General features: G+C 42.8%; 1 protein-coding gene across 2 annotated transcripts in view; it reads left to right on the top strand.

The window, feature by feature from the left end:
• Positions 1-21,996, top strand: part of Gxylt1 (glucoside xylosyltransferase 1) — a 33,726-nt gene extending 11,730 nt beyond the window's left edge. For both annotated transcript variants that reach the window (XM_028752175.1, XM_028752176.1), the window contains 6 exons: positions 4,496-4,667; positions 7,058-7,183; positions 12,019-12,270; positions 18,099-18,222; positions 18,564-18,736; positions 21,224-21,996. In XM_028752175.1, the coding sequence (XP_028608008.1) occupies positions 4,496-4,667; positions 7,058-7,183; positions 12,019-12,270; positions 18,099-18,222; positions 18,564-18,736; positions 21,224-21,385 (1,009 nt within the window). In that variant the 3' untranslated portion in view covers positions 21,386-21,996. The remainder of the gene's footprint in view (positions 1-4,495; positions 4,668-7,057; positions 7,184-12,018; positions 12,271-18,098; positions 18,223-18,563; positions 18,737-21,223) is intronic.
• The last annotated feature ends 953 nt before the right edge of the window (positions 21,997-22,949 follow it).

The raw sequence follows: 22,949 nt of genomic DNA on the forward strand, positions 1-22,949 counted from the left end.
TCTCTCTCTCTCTCTCTCTCTCTCTCTCTCTCTCTCTCTCTCTCTCTCTGTGTGTGTGTGTGTGTGTGTGTGTGTGTAAGGAATCTTCATGTCTCAGCCTTTCATGTAGCTGAAATAGGTGTATATCACTACATTAGGCTCTTTTTGCTTGTTTGTATTTATGAGACAGGGTTTTTTTTCTTTGTAGCCCTGGATGTCCTGGAATGAACTCTGAGGACCAGTCTGGTCTGCTTGCCTCTGCCTCCTGAGTGCTGGGATTAAAGGCATGTGCCACCACTGCCTTATCAGCCTCGTAAATAAGAGAGTTTAAGTCATTCTCCTCTTGTACACTTTCCGCTTGTAGTATTGTATCTGTTTATACCATGTGCAAACAAAAATGTAAGCCAGTTTGCAGTATGTGTCATCGTTCTGAAAAATACCTTAAAGGTTGTTTCTCTTTTCTTGTGCATGTGTTCGTGTGTGTGATGTGTGTTCTGTGATTCTGCATGCAGGTGGATCTGTTGTGATGTAGAGGTCAGAGGTGATCTCAGATGTTGTTTCTCACCTCCTACCTTCTTTGAAACAGGCTCTCCGCTTCCACAGTAGAAGGTTAAGGTTCTCCCTTTCCACTGTGGGTTCCAGGGATGGACCTCAGATTGTCAGGTTGGCCTTCAAGCATTTTTACCCACTGAGCCATTCTGCTGGCCCTCACCATTTGTGATGTGATATTTATTTTGAGTTGCAGAATTACCGTTAGTTTGGATTTGTCTGAGTCCTCATGAGTAGCTGGTGTTACTTTACGCTTTTGCTCATGCTGTCACTAGGAGTCAGCTGGTATCTACCATACGCTTAACGTTGAAGTGCCTCATTAATGCAGTAGGTCACATGTGTCAGTCTCATAAGCTTAATATTGTTCATTAAGTTTTATCACATAGTCATGGACTTTATGTCTGCTCTGTAACTGTCTCTGTGTCCACTTTGGAATATGTGGGAAATACATTCTTTTCCTTTATTTTATTTTTTGACAAGAGTATTGATTGTGATGATTCTCTCATGCTATATTTGTTGGTTGTAGATTTTGAAGAGTTTTCCTTTACTTAAACGTGCTCATGTTTTTAACTCACTTACAATATTCATTAGTGTCATAGCTTTGGGTTTTGTTGGTGGCATTGGAAACTGAACCCAGAGCAAGCTGGGCATGAGCTTTATGACTGAGGTGTATCCCGGTTCTCCCTTTTCTATGTGTGCCTCAGGTTCCTCTCCCTGGGTACTGGAGGTCACTGGAAGTGAGAATTTACATATGCCCCCCAGACACTGCTTGGTAAGAAAAGACGTGGCTGCTTGCACTGCTTAGCCCCGTAGAGGGGCTTCTGCACTGAGTTAGGCATGGGAAGGAGCTGCCTAAGCGAGGGGCATGCCTCACGCTTTGAGAGGCTCCCTGTCTTAGTGTCATTTTCTGTCACTATGATAAAATACCCCTACACAAACAATGGAGAGGAGCAAGGCTTGATCTGACTTCTAAATTCCAGGTTACATGCCATCCTTGTGGGAAGTCAGGGTGACCTAAAGCTGTTACGCCTACACTCAGGAACAGAGGGCAGTGAGTGATGCATGTGTTCTAGTGCTGGGCGTGAGCTCGCTTTGTTACTGAGCCCGGGACTCTGAATTACCCATATATAGGGTGAGTCTTCTTCTCAGATCAATAAACACAGTTAAGGAAGTGTCCCACAGGCCAGCCTAACCTAGACAGTTTTTCCTCCTTGAGACCTCCGTCCCTGTTCATTGTACATTATGTCAAGTTGACAATCACACTAAACCATTACTATTTCCAGTCAGTAGCTTAGATCACAGTAAGTTTAAATGTTGGTTGGGGTGCTTCCTAGAAGTGCTTGAGGGATGGCTGGGCAGGAAACCTGCCAAGGGAGCTGGATTCCTGTTGTCTATAGCAAAATTTAACACCTTGTAGTCCAGGGCCGCTTTCTGGATGACCAGGCTGCTGCCTGTCTGTGAGTGGTCTGCGGGATCCTGCTGGGCCTCAGGACTGTGTACCTAGCCCTCACTTCCCACCATGCTAGGAGGTGTCCTTGTACCCACAGGCAGCCAGTTCTGTGTCTCCCGCTTACCTTAGGCTTTACTGGATTATAAGATCCCGCTGGTGTCAATCTACAGATTTCTTCTTATATATGGAAAATAGATTTTATTTTAAAATTCTCTTTTGGATAGCATTTATCTCTGCAGGGATTTGAATTAAGATAAAGCACATTTTAAGAGCATGATGAAGATCCTACCATTCATTTGGGCCAGAATGGCTGCTTCCCTGTGAATGCTTAGAAAACCTTAGCTATCAGTTCCTGCAATGTAGACGCTTACCGCGGATTTCTTTTAATCCCTCTGCACTTGTTTCTGTTCTTGGTGCTGAGGGATAGAGACTTCAGTGCGTGCTCCGTCTTGTCAGTTTGCATGCTGGAGTCTGCACGATGTGGCCAGACAGTATGACACCCACAGCTCAGCCGTCCTTAGTAACACGCATGAGGAGTGAGTGACTGTTGGTATTTTTGCTTTGTTGTTGTCTCTGAGACAGGATCTTGTGGATCGTAGATCACAGATCTCAAACTTGCTATCTAGCTCAGAGTGACCCTGGCTTCCTGCTCCGTCTGCTTCCACCTCCCGAGTCCAGGGATGCAGGCATGACTGCTCCGTCTGCTTTAGGCAGACTTCTTTTTCTTTCCTTGAGGAACATTTTTTCTTTTCTCCTAAGGTGTATAGTGTTTCTTAACATTTTTTGCAGAGTTCTGTTCAGAGCATCATGTGACTGTTTTGGTTAGTTAATAGCTGCTCCTGACTGCTGCCTTTGGGATGTACTCTATGTGCGGACCAGTTAGGCAACTGAACATATTGGAGATTTGCAAATTATGAGTTTGTTTTTCCTGAGACAGTCTTGTTTTGGAGCCCAGACTGGATCCTCTTTCCTCTGCCTTCCAAGTGCTGAAACTATAGGCCTACAGCACCTTTGCTGCTGTGATGTTTTAATTTTTTTTTTTATTTAGACTTATTTTATGTGTTTGAGTGTTTTTCCTGCATATATGTCTGTGCACCAGATGTGTGGTCTGGTGCCTGCAGAAGTCAGAACAGGAAGTCAGATCTGGACATTGGAGTTACAGATGGCTGTGAGCCACCTTGTGGACAGTGACAGTGGACAGCATGTAGGAAAGCAGAAACCGTGGATGACCTGTCAAACAATACTAAAATAAGTTAAATCTTATCTTGGTTGGTGACTTAAGCTTCTCCTCGTAAGGACTTGAGAGGGCACGGACTGGAGGTTGCCAGCTCCAGCATCCACCGGTCCTCGGCAAGAGCCACAGGTGTGTCCCGCCACAGCAGCTTCCCAACCTTAAGCTGTTCTTTTAGTGAAGACTGTTTTAAAACCACCATGAGCAGTAGTTAACAGGAAGACGATGCAGAAATTCTGTAGAATTACGTGCCTCGATTGCCTTCTCTGACCATGGCTTCCACTGTTCTGAGTTGAACTAAATTCATGTTTCCTTGTCACAGCATAAGTGGTACCCCTGTGGTTTCCTTGTTAGGAAGTGAAGGACTTAGCAGATATGAGGACAAGGTATTAAAGGTGCAGTGGGGAGAAGGCACCACTTCTGCCCAGTGCCTTTACTAGGGCACTGTGTGGAGCCCACACCAGAGGAAGGGAGGCCCCAGCCTGAATCCACTGCTCTGTTACACAAGAGTTCCTGGCTCTGCAGGGAAGGGGACTGAAGAGACCCTTCCTTTCCAAAAGACATTGATGTGTCAGGTCCTTTCAGAAATGCTTACACATCTGGGTGAGTGTTTGGTGAGTGCAGATGAATGGGTACCAGTGAACAAAGTTACATGAACAAATTTCTTGAAATTGATATGGCTTAAGATAAGATGAAATACTGAAATATTTGTGGATGAAATTGTAGATAACTACTTTATAGTGGTCTGATTTTGGGTTGAAGAAGGCATGTGGAGGGGTTTAAATGGAATTAGAAGTTTTAATTAAAAAACTGCAGGCCGGGCGGTGGTGGCGCAGCCGGGCGGTGGTGGCGCACGCCTTTAATCCCAGCACTCGGGAGGCAGAGGCAGGCGGATTTCTGAGTTCGAGGCCAGCCTGGTCTACAGAGTGAGTTCCAGGACAGCCCGGGCTATACAGAGAAACCCTGTCTCGAAAAACAAAAACAAAAACAAAAAAAACAAAACAAAAAAAAAAACTGCAGATTTCGGGTATCTGAATGGCAGGCTTTCTGTCTTGACACAGTGCAGTGATGAGTGGAGTTATATTCTCAGAGGATTGCCTGGAGGAATGCTGGCTGAGGCAAACGACAGAGTGGACACATGCATGGTCGGGCAGTTGAGCTAGCAGTGTGATATTTTGTAGCTTGATACTTCTAAGAAGTTGTAAACTTCTATTTTAAACACAGTAAAATGCCACTTAGTAGTAAGTACATGCTGAGCTGTTGGTAATGCTTCTCTTTGTTGCTAGGTATAATCTGAAACCAAGGCCCAATGAGGAGATGCACCTTGCTGTGGTTGCCTGTGGTGAGAGACTGGAAGAAACTGTGACCATGTTGAAGTCAGCTCTGATCTTCAGCATCCAGCCACTGCACGTCCACATTTTCGCTGAAGACCAACTGCACGATAGCTTTAAAGACAGAGTAAGTACTTGGCACTCAGTGAACACCGCAGAGCTGACCGGCTATGAGTCTGCTCGGCTAGAACTGTCCTCGGCAACCTTCTCTCTTAGAGCGTGCTTTCTAGGAGTCAGGTACAGTGTACAGGAAGACTAGTTTGTAAACAGGAGCAGGCCACCTCCATCCTGCCAACAGTGAAGAGTTTATTTACTTCCTCTGTCCAGGGTGTTTGGATTGAGAATGCCGCATCCTGGGTCTTCCTCTGTTTTGTTGTGCAGGCTGTTTTCATGATTGGATTCATGGTTAGAGGCAGCCGTTCAAGCTCCAGCCATTACAACCATATTGTATCCAATATGAGGAGAAGAAAGACTGCAGAAGGACATGCTTCTTTCCTTCAGGGCATCTTGCATCCTAGGGTGGCAGTCTTCCACTTTTAATATGAGCTTAGGCATTGGGTCCTAGCAGCTGCCAGAGTAGATGATACTGTTCACTTAGGGCAACAACTGCCCATACAGGAACTAGGGGTCCACATCAGAGGGGACAGCCTGGCATGCAAAGGAAGATGACTCTGTGCTCTGGGGTGGGGAGGTGATGCCTGTTACGTGAGTCCCCCCATCCCATCTCTCCCCTTCCATCTCTGCTATGTCTAGTGTCTAAGCTGCTAGGGACTTCTGTATTTGATTTAACTACCTATAATAAAGAGTCTTTGCTTTCCAAGTTCACTTCCATATTGAAGGAAAAATACCATTTGTAGTCTTAGTTTTTGACTAAGAGCCTCAATTCTGAGAGGTATAAAAGGGTTACTTACACTATAAAGTAACCCTTTGAGTCATCTCTGTTTTTATGCAGACTTTATTATCCTTTTCTCTTTTTATATTTTTATTGGATGTTTTCTTTATTTACATTTCAAATGTTAGCCCCTTTCCCAGTTTCCCCATTCTTTTTCTCTTAATCTAGGTTGTTTCTTAAAGTATAATTTATTTTTGTTTGTGTTTTGTTGTTGTTTTGAGACAGGATCTCAACTGTGTTACCCAAGCTAGCCTAGACCTCCCGTTGATCCTCCTGCCTTGGTTTCCTGGGTGCTGGGATTACATAGGACTGAGTTCCAGGCCCAGCTCTCTACTGTATTTTTAAGTGAAATATTTGTCTTTGATTTTGATGTAAGAATATCAGATATTTGATGGACCAAATTGCAAAATATTCCAACATTAAATGAAAAATGTCAAAGATTTCATTTTGAAGTTAGTATTACAAAGATTTTTAAGTGATTTGTAAGTTGACAGGGGCACTGAGCAGGGTGTCACACCAACAGCATTCTTAAGTGTATAGGAAGATGCCCATGCTTTGAGGAGTAGCTGGCCACAGCTGTAACTGAGGAGACACTCAGTTAGCCTGCTGTCACCTGTGCCCCACCTCCCCTGGTCATTTCTGTGTGCTCTGGGTAATTTGAGCCAGAAATTCTAAAGCTAGCCCTGTTGGCAAGTGCTCATCACAGGCTGAGGCAGGAGCTCAGGTTGAGGCTTGCCTCTGGAGGGTCCATTCCTCAACTTATACAGCTGTAGTAGCATAAGCCCTTTGGGAAGCAACAGTGATAGATTATGTTTAACTGAGTCTGCACCAAGGCACTGAAGTGAGTTTGGAACACGAAAGAGTAGTATTCATTGTAGATTTTCTTTTAAATTGGGTCCTTAATGGTTTTTAAAAATTGGCACTGGATATGTATTTATAAGAATAGTGTATTAGGAATACCAGTATACATTTAAACTTTATATAAGCGGACTCAACTGGTGCTGTACTAATATGATATTAATATAAACATTTTATCATATATACTGTGGTAATAAGTTAATTTTCCTGATTTTAATTTGTTTAGAATTGAGGAAATTCATACAGGTGAAATTAAGGGAGATCAAATTTGGGCTGTTGGGCTTAGCAAGAAGCACCTGTATGTGCTCAGTCTTTTGTTTTTGTTTTTGTTTTTGCTTTTGTTTTTGAGATAAGATTTCTTGGTTAGCCTGGAACTCACTGTTTTTGGATGGGCTGACAACTGAGTGAGCATAGTTGTTCCCCTCTATTTCCTACCGAGCACTGTGCTAGGGATCTGAACTCATCTTCTCATTCTTACCAGTCATTTATGGACTGATCAATCTCAGTGGCCTGAACATTGAATGAAAAAAAATCCACTGTGCCTTAGATCTTGATGGAAGTGTTTGTAATGTATCATTATGATTCTTTGATTTGAAATAAAGATGAAGTAATTGAAAATAATCTTCTAACTGTATAACATAAATGTGGTTTTAAGTTTTAGCATTTTTGTTTTGTAGCTATTGGTTTATGATGTTACAGAGAAGGTTGAAAGTAAAACAAATTAAATTGACTTTAGTTTTAATGTTAATTCCTTTTTACGCTCTTAGCTCAACAGGTGGTCCTTTCTACAGAGATTTAACTATAGCCTGTACCCCATCACCTTCCCAAGCGACAGCGCCGTGGAATGGAAGAAGCTCTTTAAGCCCTGTGCTTCCCAGAGGCTGTTCTTGCCAGTGAGTCCATTTCCTTCCCAGGGTTTCCTTTCATTCTCTTGTTTAAATCTGAAACTTAATTTTACACAGAACATGTGTTAGTCATGATTTCTGTTGCTGTAAAGAGACCATCAGCACAGCAGTTCTTACAGTGGTAAACATTTCATTGGGGCTGACTTACAGGTTTAGAGACTTAGTGCATTAGCATCATGGTGGGAAGCATGGTGGCACACAGGCAGTCATGGTACAGGAGAGGTAGATGAGAATTCTGTATCTAGATCCACAGGCAGCAGGAAGAAAAAGCCACTGGGTTTGCCTTGAGCATTGGAGACCCTAAAGCTACCCCCATTGACACACCTATTCCAACAAAGACACACCTCCTAATAGTCCCACTCCCTGGTGACCAAGCATTCAAATCTACTAGCCTATGGGGGCTACTCCTATTTAAACCACCACAGAAGAGTTTCTGAATAATTCCATATAAGCCTCATTAAGTAAACAGACACATGTCAAACATGAGAAAAAAATTTCCATAGAACAAGTCCAAGTGATAATAAAGATAATAAAGATTGAGAAGTCTGGGGCTTTGGATTAGCGCAGTAGTGGGGCTTATCCTCAACACTGAGAAACGTGAACTGCCTTAACCAAGGGAAAGAAGAAGAGTGCTCCGATCTCAGTAGCAAGGGTCTGCAGGCCTTTTGCTGCACGCACAGCCAGGGAAGTCAGACTGCTGCATCCCTGATGGCGTGTCTGTCAAAGTCACCTTCCCTTCCCTAAGTGATACCTGAATCCGCTATACAGCTGTAGGGCAGGGGAGAGCAAACAGGAGCCATTTGCTTACTAGAGCTCTTTGGTGATGATTTTGGGTAACAAACCCCAATCTAAAGGTACCACAAGTTTGAGTTGATTTGACTTCAAATTTAAAATCCAGTTATTTTTCTAAGTCCTGGCATTAAAAATTCTTATGATATATTCAATTTAAAAATATATTTGCTTATGGCAGTGCAAATGCTCAAGGTAGAAGCATAAGTTCTGCTAGGTGTGGTGGGGCACAGAGGCAAGCAGGATCTTTGGGGGTTTAAGGCCAGCCTGGTCTACATAGAGAGATACAGAACAGCCAGAGTTTCATAACAGAGAGACCTTGTCTCAAAAACAAACATATCAGACAAAACAAAAGCGTAAGTTCCTGGAAGATACATGAGTTCTAGGGAAGAGTCTTCAGTTGCCGCCTAAGAGGGTCAAAGCACTGAGTAAACTCAGAATAGAGCCTTCCACACCCAAGCACATCAGTTGTATTTAAGTTGTGATTACTTTTGTTATTTTAGTATTTCTTTCACATTCATTATTTTTAATTGTGTGAACACATGTATTTGAGTGCATGTACGTGTGGGAGCCTGTGGAGGTCAGAGAGGACATCGATCCTCTCTGTGGAGCTGAGAGAGGACATGGGGTCCCCTGGAGCTGGCGTGCTGTGAGTTGCCAGATGTGGGTGCATAGGAGCTGGATGACGGGTCTTCTGGGAGAGCAGGAAGCTCTCTCAACCATTGCGCCATCTCCAGCCCTGGTGTTTGAGTTGTCTGTTTGTTTTCAGATGGGTAGGGTCTCCTGTACCTTAGGCTGGCCTCAAACTTGAGGTGATCCTGCCTCAGCCTCCTGTGTGCTGGGCTACAAGGTCAGCTTTCACATTATGAGTCTGCTGGTCAAGTTGGCTTCACAGTGATCTTGGAGGCTATGCTTAAAAAATTTGGATCCTAGGATCTTCCTCAAATTTCCTTTCTGGTGCTAAGACACACACACCCATGAGGACTTTGTAAGCTTTTAATATGAACCTTATTACTTTTTTAGGCAAGGTCTCATTTCGTAGTCCTGGTTGATCTGGAGCACAGTATGTTGACCTGGCTAGTCTTGAACTTAGAGATCCACTTGACCTTGCCTCTGAGTCCTGGGATTGAAGGCATGATGCCAGGCTTAGTATGAGTCTTACATTGAATTATTGTAGTGCCACAGCTATTTAATATGTGGCATGGGTCTTTTTTCTCAGTCAGCTAAAGTGCTGGTTACAGAGCAGTACATTGGAAAGATGCAGGGTTCATGTCTCCATGGAGCTGGTTGGCTGACGAGGGGATGGCATTGAACAGGCAGTTACACAGATATGTTACTAACAGCAGTGCTCGATGAAAGGAAAGCATGAAGGTGTTTCTCTGCTGCTTGTACTTAGTAAGTTTAATTGCTGATGTTTTGAAGTGAATTTACTGGGTCATTTACATGCTGGCGGGCTAACGTCCTACATGGAATTTTAAGCACTAACATACTTAAAGCTTTCAGTTGTCCTTATGCTTTACTGTTACTTTATCTTTATAAAGGATGCTTTTTAAAGATTTATTTATTTATTTATTATATCAGACCGCATTACAGATGGTTGTGAGCCACCATGTGGTTGCTGGGAATTGAACTCAGGACCTCTGGAAGAACAGCCAGTGCTCTTAACCACTGAGCCATCTCTCCAGCCCCTACTTTATCTTTTTAACAAGTTTAAGTAAATTGATACTTTTCTCCTCTAATGATAAATTCTTGCTGAGTTTCCTGTCCTTTGACATAAAAGAAAGCACTAATGAGCCTTGTACCCATACTGTCTATTCCCAAGGAACCCTGGGAAGATACAGTCTCTATTTGATTGTGTATGTTGGTGTTGAACTTGGAACATTTTTTATATATATGCTTAAAAGATTTGGATACTATGAAGAATAAAATCAAACCAGGATTTATGTATTTATTTAGTTAGTAGTGCTGGGGAACAAGCCATTTTCAGTGAGCTACACTTGCATCCTTTGCAGCCTTGTGACTTTTGAGACAGTTTCCCAAAAGTGCCTGCCCTAGCTGGCCTTGAATTCAGTATCCTTTTACATCAGCTTCCTGAATAATTGCAGTTATAGGACCCATACCACCAGGCCTGATTTTAAGCATGAAGCTATAAACAGTGTCTTCATGGTCTAAGAATGCTAATCTATGGTGTGTTATGGTATAGAAGCAGAATATTGATCAAAAAACAAATCTTAGGCTAGGTGTAATTTTAATAGTTCTGTGATCAGGTCCTCCTTGGGAGGCTGAGAAAGGAAGAATCCAGGAAGTTCAAGTCCAACCTGGGCTATCTATTAAAAAACCAGGTGTATTAGTCTGAATTCTCTAGAGGAACAGAACTGATAGAATGAGTCTGTATGTTAAAAAGGTATTAGCGTGGCTTACAGCCAACCTAGGATCTGGCTAGTCCACCAATGGCTGTCTCCTTACAGAAAGGCCAAGAAGCCAGTAGTTGTTCAGTTAAGAAGGCTGGATGTCTCAGCTGGTCTTCAGTTTGCATTGGAATCCCAAAGAAATAGTTTTTATTCCAGTAAAGTAATGCCTCAGCAGCAGCCATATAGATGGACTTGTGAGCAACAGTAAACACAAGCAGGCGAAAAACAAAAGCGTCATTTTATATCCTTTTAGGTAGGCTCCCATCAGAAGATGTAGCTTAGATTTAAGGTCTTTCAGCCTCAGGTGATCCAGTGACGAACCCTCCCCCCCCACACACACACATACAAGTGTGCCCAGCTCCTTGTGGTTTAGTTGATTCCAGATGTGATGACAACTGAGATTAGCCATCATACAGGGCCTCCCAGGACTCTTCACAAGACTCTTAAAAAAACAAAAGGAAAAAAACAGTGACACCTGAAAACAATTTTCACCCCTTTTCTGTTGGTGGGGAGGCACAGCCTCGCTCACCCCCCCTTTTACTGGTCTCTGAGTTAGGGGCCTTCAGCATTCAGGCTCAGTCACCATCAGGTATTTTCCATATCTGCTCCTAAACAGTCCTGTAGCAGCCTGGGAGAGGAATGGGGTTTCAGCGTCACTGCTCAGTGAGCCAGCGGCTCAGCTTTGTTCCAGGAATGGTAAAATTGGCAGAGTAGCAGGAAGAGCGTCAAGTCTTGTTCTCACTGTGCTAACTAAGATGCTTCAGCACAGTCAGCCTGCAGCACACAGGCAACAGCTGTGGCTGCAGCCCTCACAATGTTGGAAGCCTGTGGAGAACTATGGGACTAAGTCTTTTACTTGGTAATTTGATTGCCTGGTCCTCCAGTGTGTGAACTTTGTGGATGATGTCATGTTTCAGATGTCGAAAGGCTGGACACTCTGGCTACTTTAAAACCTAACCATTGAGCTGTATAGATATACCAGGACAAACAACAAATTTAAATTTGCGGGTGTCTTATTTTAAAAGTTTGTAAGGAAAAACGAAAACCTATCTTTGAAAACTCACTGTGGAAGGCGCTCTGAAGATTTAAAAAGTATAACAGAGTCAACCTTAGTTTTCAAATAAAAGTCTTGCTCTGCCCTTGTTCTTTCTGAGTGTGCAGTTTTGATTTTGTGATGGTGTGTGTAGAAATAGGAGTGCAGACTGGCTAGCCTGGGCTCCAGTCTGTCTTGCACTTAGTAGTGGGCACTGCAGTACCGAGTGGAGGATGGGTCTGAGAGAACTTCATGTCTGTTGCTTATGTCTGCCTGTACCCACCTCCGTGTTAAGGCTCCACGGGTGAGCCCACCAGAAGTTAGTGTAGTGTTCAACAAGGAGACAGTTTTCTTCTGACCTGTGATAAATTCTCACTGGAAGTGTTGCGGTTTTTATTAGGGTTTGTTTTTCTAGCATTTTTAAAGATTGATGAAACAAATAGCAAAGTATCTATGAAATTTTCAAAATGACAAATTTCAGAAAAATTACCTTAAAAGATTTTAAGTTGGCATATCACTTAGGTGTGAGTTCTGTTACCCTCCTTTTATGAACTATATTTGTAACCAAGTATTCGAATCTCTCCTCATAGTTAATACTGAAAGAAGTTGACTCACTCCTGTATGTCGACACTGATATTCTTTTCTTACGACCTGTCGATGATATTTGGTCATTACTAAAGAAGTTTAATTCCACACAAATCGCTGCGATGGCGCCAGAGCACGAGGAGCCCAGAATCGGATGGTATAACCGCTTTGCCCGGCACCCGTACTATGGGAGGACAGGCGTGAACTCTGGAGTGATGCTGATGAACATGACCCGGATGAGGAGAAAGTACTTCAAGGTGGGTAGTGCACAGCGCCGGCGCTTTACTGAGCTTTCCTTTCTCCTGACCATGTTGGATTTTCTTAAAACCTAAATTTCACTAGGGGCTGGACAGCTGTTCAGTGGTTAAGAACTTTGACTGTGGACAGTGATATGTTCTTGGTGTCCACATTAGGCAGCTCACTGCCACCTGTTCTCCCACTTTAGGGGATCTGAGTCCTCTTCAGGCTTCTGCAGGCACAAACACACACACACATAATTAAAAATGAAGCAGTTCTTTAAAACACACATAGATATGGGGCTGGAGCAATGGCTCAGTCACTAAGAGCACCAGGGATCAGGTTAAATACACTTACTTGTAAGCAAAACAAAAGAAAAATAAATATGTCCTGTGTGCATATGTGTATGACTGAGATGTGTGGTATACATCTTTAATCCCCTTGCTCAGGAAGCAGAGCAGAATCTCTTTGCCAGCCAGAGCTACACAGTGAGATATTATCTCACTGCCCTCCCCGCCCCCCATACACTAAATTATTTCTAATTTTTCTATTTAGGATAATTGGAAAAAAGTGTGTTCATAGTGTTCTGTAGTGGTCAATTCAAGTAGGTTGCATCAGATGGTATTTCTCACAGTGAAGTAAAGTACCAAGTAGCCACCATCATCTCTAGACTGTCGGTGCAGGAAGCTGTCATTTTATAGCATAGAGAATGTGAATCTCAAGTGACATTGGGGCAGATTTTGGGTTATCAATATGGATTCTGCAGCCTGTCAATCTGGCTCTAACTTTGTCTCCTTAGGAGTTGAGTGAGTGGGGTGAATTTTGACAATCTTAGGGTTTTCTTTATCTGTACACTGGGAGGGTGATGTAATAGGCCTATGCTTTAGGCCTTTCTAAGAGGGCTTAAAGGCTTAAACAGTTGCTGATAGCCTTGCAGAAGACCTGAGTTTGGTTCCCAACACTCACATTTGGTGGCTCACAACTGCCTGGTACCTCTAGTTCCCCCACCTTGGCCTCCACAGGTAACTGCATGAACACAGCACACACAACACAGCACATACACAATACACAATTTAACTAAGCAAACAAACAACACTACAAAGTCCAGTATACAGCGTGACAATTAGTAGTCAAATTTTTTAAAATAAATATTAGGTGATGTTAAACGAAAACATGAACTTCTAGAAAAAAAAAACACAGGCTTTCCCTTGAATACGTATGTCTTTATTTCTAGTAGGAATAATTAAACTCAGGGGAATTAAGAGTCTATCTGTATTTTGTAATTGTATTTTTTTTTTTTTAAAGATTTATTTATTATATATGAATACACTGTAGCTGTCTTCAGACACACCAGAAGAGGGCATCAGATCTCATTACAGATGGCTGTGAGCCACCATGTGGTTGCTGGGATTTGAACTCAGAACCTCTGAAAGTGCAGTCAGTGCTCTTAACCACTGAGCCATCTCTCCAGCCCGTAATTGTATTTTTTTTTTTCAAATATTTTTCAGTGAGTTCTGGGAGATGAGAATTTATGTTGTCATTTGTCCCTTCTATATATTGGTTTAAATCTTCGTATCTTCGTGTCATGTAGAATGTTTTCTTTTTTCCCTGTGGTTGGTTTGTGTTTGTTTGTTTGTTTGTTTGTTTGTTAAAGCTCCTGGCTATTCTGAACTTCTATGTACACCAGGCAGAGAGCTGCCTGCCTCTGCCTCCTGAGGGCTGCGGTGAAAGCTGTACACCTCCCTGTCTGTGCTGGTGTTGTCTTCAGTATGGGCAGAGTGTTGCTTGCTGTTGTCACTACTGTATGTCAGCCTTTCCATCATTAATGTACTACAGGGTTCTCTAGAGGAACACAATGAATAGAATGAATTGTTTCATTAAACATATATATAATATATGTGGAACATATGTACACATTATATACATACAGGAATTATTACAGTGACTTATAGGATGTGCTTCTGATAGTTCAACAGTGGCTATCTACCAACAGAAAGTCTAAGAATCCAGTAGTTTTTAGTCCACCCGGAAGATGTGTCAGCTGGTCTTCACGGTGGAATCCTCAAGAGGCAGGCTGTAATGCTTGTGAAGGATGGACTTGCCATCAGGAATGAGGGTGAGCAGGCAAAGGGCAAAGAGCTTCCTTCCATGTCCTTTATATAGGCTGCCAGCAGAAGCTGTGACCAAATATAAACTGAGTGAGTCTTCCCACTTCAAGTGGCTTAATTAAGAAACCCCCCTCACAGGTGTTACTTGCTTGGGTGTCAGTTAATTCCAGGTGAAGTCAAGTTGACACCAGGAGTAGCCACCACACTTGGCATCAGCTCCTGCTGAACAATGGACACTTTGTTTCATTTGCTCTTACATTCTGGGCAGTTACATTTCATGAGCCATAAAGCTTTCTTATGTGAAAGCAGCCTATCCACATGGCTGCTCTTCTGCTTGCTAGACTGTTGGGTGATGTCATGCCAGAAGATGGTGCTGTAAGATTATCTGCTGAAAATGGTTTGACTTCTTACTGACTGCATTTGAACTTGATAGAATTATGGATTTAGTATTGCAAAAGAAAGAGGAAATAACACTGATTTTAAAACTTGACAGTATAGCTGAAATTCATTACTGCTCTTGAAGTTCATTCTCAGCTTCCTGAGAAGTTCCTGCCTCCCGCTTTTCCTTTCTTCTTTCTGGTTTTAAGCCAGATGGAGACATGGCGTCTTCAGCATTGTTCCACAGGAGCTTGCTGAGACGGCTCTATAACATTTACTGATTTTTTTTTTTTTTTTTTTTTTTTTTTTTAATTTTTTTTTTTATTTATTTATTATATGTAAGTACACTGTAGCTGTCTTCAGACACCCCACAAGAGGGCATCAGATATCATTGCAGATGGTTGTTAGCCACCATGTGGTTGCTGGGATTTGAACTCGTGACCTCTGGAAGTGCAGTCAGTGCTCTTAACCACTGAGCCATCTCGCCAGCCCCATTTACTGATTTTTAAAATACATTTCCTCATGTGTATTTTTCTTCATAGTTTTTCTGTCTCTGTAGCAAACATTGCCGTGGTTTCCCTGTTCAATAACTTTGGGCACAGATTCTACATTTTAGGTCTTTAGCCGTTTAGCTCCCAGTCACTTTCCAGATGGTTCCTTATAGATCCATGAGTGTGTCCTCATGGTTATTACATGAACACCTACAGAGAACCTGTTTATAGCAAAGGCCATGGTTACTTATTTTCATGGCTGACACCCTGTTCCTGCAGTTATGATTGTGCAGTTCCAGTCTGCTACATTGTAGTAGCATTAAAAAATTAATACAGTGAAAGCTCCATTTAGTTCTTTGTATCTCTTACTGCTTGATAAGCAGGATACTTTGTTGTTTAAACTGTTGATACACACTCGTACTTTCTGTCTGCAATGTTGAATCATTGCTTTTTTTTTTTTTGCATGTGTATGCATGTGTGTGGTATACACATGTTGAATCATTGCTTTTTTTTGCATGTGTATGCATGTGTGTGGTATACACATGTTGTATGTGTGCATGTATGTGTGCACATATATGCAGAGACCTAAAGTTGATGTTGAGTTTCTTCTTTAGTCACTCTTTATTGAGGTAGTGTCTCATGATGAAGTGAGAGACTTAACCAGTTATGGCTCAGCTAGCTCACTCCAGGGGTCCTCTGCCTCCAAGAGGCTGCCATACCTGCCTGGCTTTTACCTGCCTCCTGGGGACCTAAAGGCTGGGATCTGCACTGTGTGGCAAGCATGCCACTCACCAAGCCACCTCCCCGTTCTTTGGTCCTGGTTGTGAACCTTACCTTTAATGGCTGCCCCAGCTCCAGCCCTCTTTCGTTGAGCTCTCTTTATGGCCGTATGTGCCTCAGGGGTGGCTTCAGACTCCCATCACTCTTCCTGCCGCATCTTCCCAAGTGCTGGGATTCCAGGTATGCACAGTCACACTAAGACCTTTCCTATTTCTTAGAAAATTATGAAAGTTTACTTAACATTTCTTATTTATTAGAAAAACAAAAAGTACATTAAATTAAGATCTGAGTTCTTTTCTTGTATGTATTCTATACTGTGCCATATGTGGAAGATGTTTTGATTAGTTTTTTTTCTACCTGATGGGTACAAGCTTTATCTCTTGTTGTTTTGGGGACTTTCTCTGTGGAGACAGATGTCTACTTTGATGACAAAGCCATAGAAAGCTGTAGAATAGTGGTGCCACTAGTCCAACTTGGGGAACCAGAACTTGGCTTGCTTATAGAGCATAGGCGTAGAGGGTTTGTTTTACCAGAGAGTGGATGGCTCCTAATAATAGTTGTAGCACCAGAAAGTCTCCTTCCAGTCTAGATGACAGCTTCCTCTTAGCTCCGTGTGGGATCCTGCCCTCAGTTACCCTTCCACAAGGTTGGGTGCAGTCAAGACAGAACTACATGTAAATGGGTCAGAGGGGAGGGGCTAGCAGAGGAAGTCTCAGCTAAGGTGCTCATGACCGCTCTGCTTCTGCTTCTCTGAGGCTGATGCTGTTGGGCTGACGCAGGTAGTCACAGCTGCTCTGAGAAAGAGGAAGGCTTCTAGCTTAGACAGCAGCGTTAGGACAGCAGGTGTCGTGCTCCCCTCTCACTTTCCACCTTCTCCCCCGAGTCAGGATCCCTCACTGAACTAGTTAACGTGGCTGGCTGGCCAGCTAAGTGATCTTCCTGTTCCCTGCGCCTGCCCAGCATTGTAGTTACAGGCCCGCACATCGCTTTTTACATTGATACTGAGGAGCAGAATTAAGATTCTCATTCTTGTGTATGTATATACACTTTTATGTATGTGCGCGCGCGCATGCGCACACACACACACAGATACACAGATACTCACATATTTTATGACGCAGACCGTGTCCTTAAAATGGAGTCATGTTTGTGTTAGAGTTGGGGATGAACTGGTAAGAAGCGCTCAGAACAATGTCTGGCATGTGATTTTTTTTTTCTTTTTCCCTGTCAAGACCACTGTTATTTTAGAAATTTAAAGAAAATTATTGGAAATTAATAAACACATGCAATTAAAGTTTTAATGCTAATAAACAGTATGCTTCCCCAGTGTTTGGGAGGCAGAGAGAAGCAAGCGCTCCTAGGCCATGAGTTGGAAGCCAGCCTGGGTTACTTAAGACTGTGTATAAAAAGGAAAAAAGAAAAGCAAGAAGCTTGACAGGAGTAAGTTTGTAGAGGGTGGAAATAAAGAACAAAAAAAATTGATGAATTTTATGTACTGATGGTGCTGTAGCCCCCCACAATCTGAGAGTAATACATTACAGGAGTCTCAGTGAAAGGTTGGTTGCTCAGTGATTTTTCCTGGGATGGTGTGGACAAATCTCTGCTTACCCTGATAGGGCGCCAGGGACATCTGCAGTGACATCTGAAGCAATCCAGCCTTACCAAGCCACGGACTTTCAAAGATGACTGTGGTGGTACAGTTTGTAATCTTGCTTCCCAGAGACAGACACAGGAAGATGATGAGTTTGAGGATAGCCCTAGACTACTGGTAAAACCTTGTCTCAGAAACAAAACAAGAAACCATTTTTCATAGTTCTTACCTTAACAGGAAGATGTAGGTGAGCTGCCATGCCGCTCTGTGTCAGTTTTCTGTCTGCTTCATTAGCGTTATCCCTGTCTTAGCATCAGTGCGGCCTTCCCTTCTAGACCAGCAGCCTCCTCACATGCAGGGTTATACAGGACACATGGGTTTGTAACTAAGGGGTTTTCCATTCTCTTTGGGCTTTGTAATGGTTCTTAGGGAAGAATGGGGAGTTGTCATGCTGCCCCTGGACTGTGAATGCTAAAACTTTCCAATGCTTTTATCAACAGAACGATATGACAACCGTGCGGCTACAGTGGGGAGACATACTTATGCCATTGCTTAAAAAATACAAACTAAACATCACATGGGGTGATCAAGATCTGTTAAATATCATGTTTTTTCATAATCCAGGTAATCATCTAAATTCCTTTAATTCTTTACATTTGTAAAACCAATCATAGATTAAAAATCAGAAAGCAGTAAACAATGGTGGGCTAGCCCAGTGGTAGAGTACTTGCTGAGCGGATATAGTGTCCTCAGTTCAGTCCTTTGTACCATAGGAGACACATTGGTTCACGTTTTGCTTATATTAATGGTTGTCTATGTTTCTAGTAAGATTTGAATATTGATTTGGTTGGGAGAAATCTAAATACCATCTATAGTTTTTAAGTGATAACATTTACAAGTGTTGATTCTGTAGAGTCATTGTGTGCTTTATTACTTTCCTGTTGTTGGGCTTTTCTTCATTGTAGAAAGCCTTTTTGTTTTTCCGTGTCAATGGAATTACCGACCAGATCACTGTATATATGGAAGCAACTGCCGAGAAGCAGAAGAGGAAGGAGTCTTTATTCTTCATGGAAACAGAGGTGTTTACCATGACGACAAGCAGCCAGCATTCAGAGCTATGTATGAAGCACTAAGAAATGTAAGCTTTACTCCCCAAAGTTTTCACTTAAAATATCATGAGGAGTTTGTAAATATAGTGTAAAGAACCTGAATTATATATATATTATATATATTCTTGATACCTAAGAACTGCAGTTATTTTTTCATTAAGGCTAATGGTATTTATTAACCGTTACACCAGTATTAAACTCAGGTGTTTCTGCCTCCTTTCTGTTTCTAAGCTCTTTGATTAGGACACATCAAAGCTCCCTGCTAGCCTACAGTTGTGTAGTTCCCTCTTAGAGCTGTGATGCTGTGCCCATAGTTCACATCTGGGACCCACATAGAACCACTGTAGACTTTGGGGTACTTACCCTCCGTGATTATATTTCCTTCAAGTTGCGTTGATGCTGAAGGCGTTTCTGATGTAGCTAGGAGCACAGGCCACCTTCCCTTTCAGATTCACTGCACTGTCTGAGGGTGGAGCTTTGGTTTCTTTTTCTCCTGTTTACATGACTTACTGGAAGATGGTGTCTTGGTCATGCTTTTCTCAGCCCAGGTCACTTGTTAGCTCACCTGTTGTACATAGTGTTTTGTTAGCAGATATAGAACATATGTAATATAGGACATATATAATAAGGTATATATTATGTATCATGACAGGTTGAGGACATTCCCACACATGCACTTTACTGTACTCACCTCTCATGTCACCCTTCTCATCCCTTCCTCTACCCAGGTCGTCCTCTACTTTCAGGTCCTTTCCCTCCCTCCTTCCCTCCCTCCCTCCCTCTCTCCCACCATTCTACCCTCTCTCCCTCCTTCCTTCCTTTCAGTTTGCCAGTGGGCACACTCCTGAAGAAAATGTAGAGCTGTAGAAAGGAGAACTTCCACATCTAGGCCCCATTAATTGCCTCTTACCTCCTTAAGGCGGGGTGCCACCTCTTAAATCCATCCCTCCATGACACTGGTGCTCTGCCCAGTCTTGCCTGGTCTCATGTAGATAATCAGAGCCACTGAGACTTGGTGGGGCAGCCCTGTCGTGGCTGGAGGACAGTGTTCACAGAGATCCATTTCCTGACATCCCCACACCCTCCCTGTGTGAGGCAGCTCATTTAGTGGTGAGCATTCAGCAGCACTTCTCCTCAGCACTGGAACCATTCACGAGTCTGGTAATTGCTCCCGCTGACTTCTTCCCACCAGTCTGCATAGCATCTTCCAGCCACACTGAAGCCGGCCAGCAGGGAGGCGGCTTCCAGTTCACTCTCACCTTGATTGAAGCTTTGTTTTCTTCCCCTAGGTGTGCTGTGACCCTCAGGGACAATCTCTGTTCGTTTTATCTCAGATTTCTATGTTTTACACTATAGATAGAAGGAGGCCAAAAATATACCATCAGCATTTAACTGACGTTTTCTGGCTTACTTCCTAGACAGTCTTGTACTGTAAGAGCCCTGAGAAGAGTCTGCAGTACTCAGCAGTTCTCATACGTGTCTATCCTTGGATCCTGTTGTGCAGAATGGCAACAAACTTCCCAGTATATTAAGAAACACTTGAGTTTGTCAGTTATGTGTAGGGAGATTTGATCTTCTGCTCAGTTTCAGAAGTTTTAATCCATAGTTACCTGGTCCCATTGCCTGTGGTGAAACATTCCATCACAATGAGAGCAGATGGCAGAGGAAGCAAGAGAAGGAACAGGAGTAGTTACTGTTCCATTTCCCCTCCAAGGAACGTTACCAGTGATTTACCTTCCTCTCCTAGATCCTCCTCCTAAATATACCACCTCCTCCCAGTATCACTGTGAATGGTCTAGGGTCCAGTCTAACATAGGGGGCTTCCGGAGGCACATAGCCAAACTGTACTGTCTCTGAGTTTCTTTGTGAAGTGAATCACTTCATTCTTCCTGCTCGGCTGTGGGGTTCATGTCTAGGTGAGCATCAGCAGTGTCACTGCGGCTGCGTGGGTTCAGGGGGTGGAGTGGAACGGACTGAATGGGAAGGTGGCCTTCCCCTTTCTGTAAGTGAGTCTGGCTTTTACTGGTTCGTCCCAGATACCTGTAATAAGATTTAGCCATTTTATGCTACTTTCTCTGCATCCTTTTGCTTGCTTGTTTGCTTGTTTGTTTGAGACAGGGTTTCTCTGTGTAGCTTTCTGGCTGTCCTGAAACTCTCTATGTGGACCAGACTGACCTTGTAATCACAGAGATCCTCCTGCTTCTGCCTCCTGAGTGTTGGGATTAAAGGTGTGCACCACCTCCCTCCAGCATTTCTCTGCATCTTTTCTGCTCTTGAATGTGTTCTTCCCTTGGCTTGGGAGGCTCTTGCATTGCTTCTTTCCGAAGAACCCCTGTCTTCAGAGATTTGCTCTCACCCCCTCTCTAACAGTCACGTTTAATTCACTAACAACACTGGGTGAGTGTACTCCATGGGAAATAGCAAATGGAAGTTGTTTATATTTAACTGACTGAAGAACTTATTTGGAAAATAATTAAACTTTTGTATGTATTGTTGCCTGTTCCATTCTTCTCTAGTGTTCTCTTGAGGATGATTCCGTCCGTTCCTTACTAAAACCTTTAGAACTGGAATTACAGAAGACAGTTCACACATACTGTGGAAAAACTTACAAAATATTTATCAAGCAGTTGAGAAAAAGCATAAGAAACCGTTATGACACTCCACCAAAGGAAAGGTGATTCTTCGTGGAAATCGATGAGACAGCACCGCCTCAGGAGATGTGAAGGGATAGTATTGGAAAAGGATTCAGGAGGCATCTCCGTCTCCAGAATAATCCTCTTCGGAAGAATTAAAGAACAGTATATTCATGTCATGAAGAATAAGTTAAACTCTTGTGCTCCAGTAAGAAGACAGTTTGATCTCTGATATTTTGTAACATTACTTGGTGTCATTCCAGCGTCAACGAAAGCATTGGACAGTGTGGGCTGTGAGCTGGGTTGGCTCTTAATCAAGTCAGTCAGGACTGGGAGGATGGATGGAGAAAATGTACCTCGAACATAGTGGAGACATTCAAGCTGTGAGTGTAGCAATAATTTATGTCAGCACTAACCTCACTTTAAAGTGTGAGAAAAGTTTACAGGAGCAGAAAAGTTCTGTTTCTTAAAAATGTGATGTAACCAATGTAACCGTTGACAATCCGTACCACGTACATTTCATCTCTGCTCACGATGCTTGCTGACAATCACGTTGAAGATTAGTTGTAGGTTTTAAGGAAGCTGCACATTTAAAAATTAGCTGTATGAGAGAGGAGAAAATAGTGAAAACTTAAAGGCATTGTGTGTGTGAGTGTGTGCGTGTGCGTGTGTGTGTGCACATGCTTCTGTGTGAGTGTGTGTATGTGAGTGTGTGTGTGTGAGTGTGTGTATGTGAGTGTGTGTGTTGACTTTGTGTTGACAAATGAAGTGTGTTCATTTTTTATGTATTAAACTGTCTTGCCAAACCTAAGCTCTAAGATATTTGGAGACATTTTAAAAATCACTTTAAGTGAAAAATTTCAGCTTTACTGAGCATTCTGGAAGCAAAATATATTATGCTGAGAATAAAGTAAGAACCTAATCGCAACACTAACAGGACAGTGGAAAACACAATGGACCAAACACTTAAGCCTGTGAGATTAACAGTGGTCCATTCAGACTTTCCTTCTACCTCAAAGTGCATTTCCAGGATCCTTTTGAAGAGGCACCTGTAGAGCCTTACTTTAGATTAGACGATGTGGTGGATGGTTTGGAAGAAGAAGATTTTTATATCTAGCTGTAGAAAAAGTTGTTTTGATTTGGGTAAGTGTGCATTTCTTACTTTGAACACCATTGAAGACAGCTGCCTTTTTAAAATCTGGAAGATGAGAAACATTGTTCCTTGCTCATCTTGCCTTGACACCTAATATATTCTGAGGGGGTAGCATGTGCCATGCTGGGCACATGGTTCTTCCTACCAGGTGCTCCTGAGTCCTGGGTTGTCTTCTTCTTCTCTTGGATTTTTATTGCTTACATGGAGAAAGGGACGTTGTGAAGGGACAGTATCAGTTGTGAAGATCCTGCATCCTTTGTAAGAGTATTCAAAAGAAGCGATCGGTACAGTTGTTCAAGTCTGTAGTTCAGCCAGAGTCAGACCGAGAGAAGGTTTAGAATGCCATCAGAAGTATCTGTGCCCAGGAGAGGAATTGTTAACTAGCTCAGGACTCAGCTAGGTTGAGGGAGCAGCAGCCGTGAGGCCTTGGTAGAATGCCGCAGTAAAGTAAGATCC

Source organism: Grammomys surdaster, unplaced genomic scaffold, assembly GCF_004785775.1.
Source record: "Grammomys surdaster isolate TR1022 unplaced genomic scaffold, NIH_TR_1.0 125878, whole genome shotgun sequence".
Lineage (NCBI taxonomy): Eukaryota > Metazoa > Chordata > Mammalia > Rodentia > Muridae > Grammomys > Grammomys surdaster.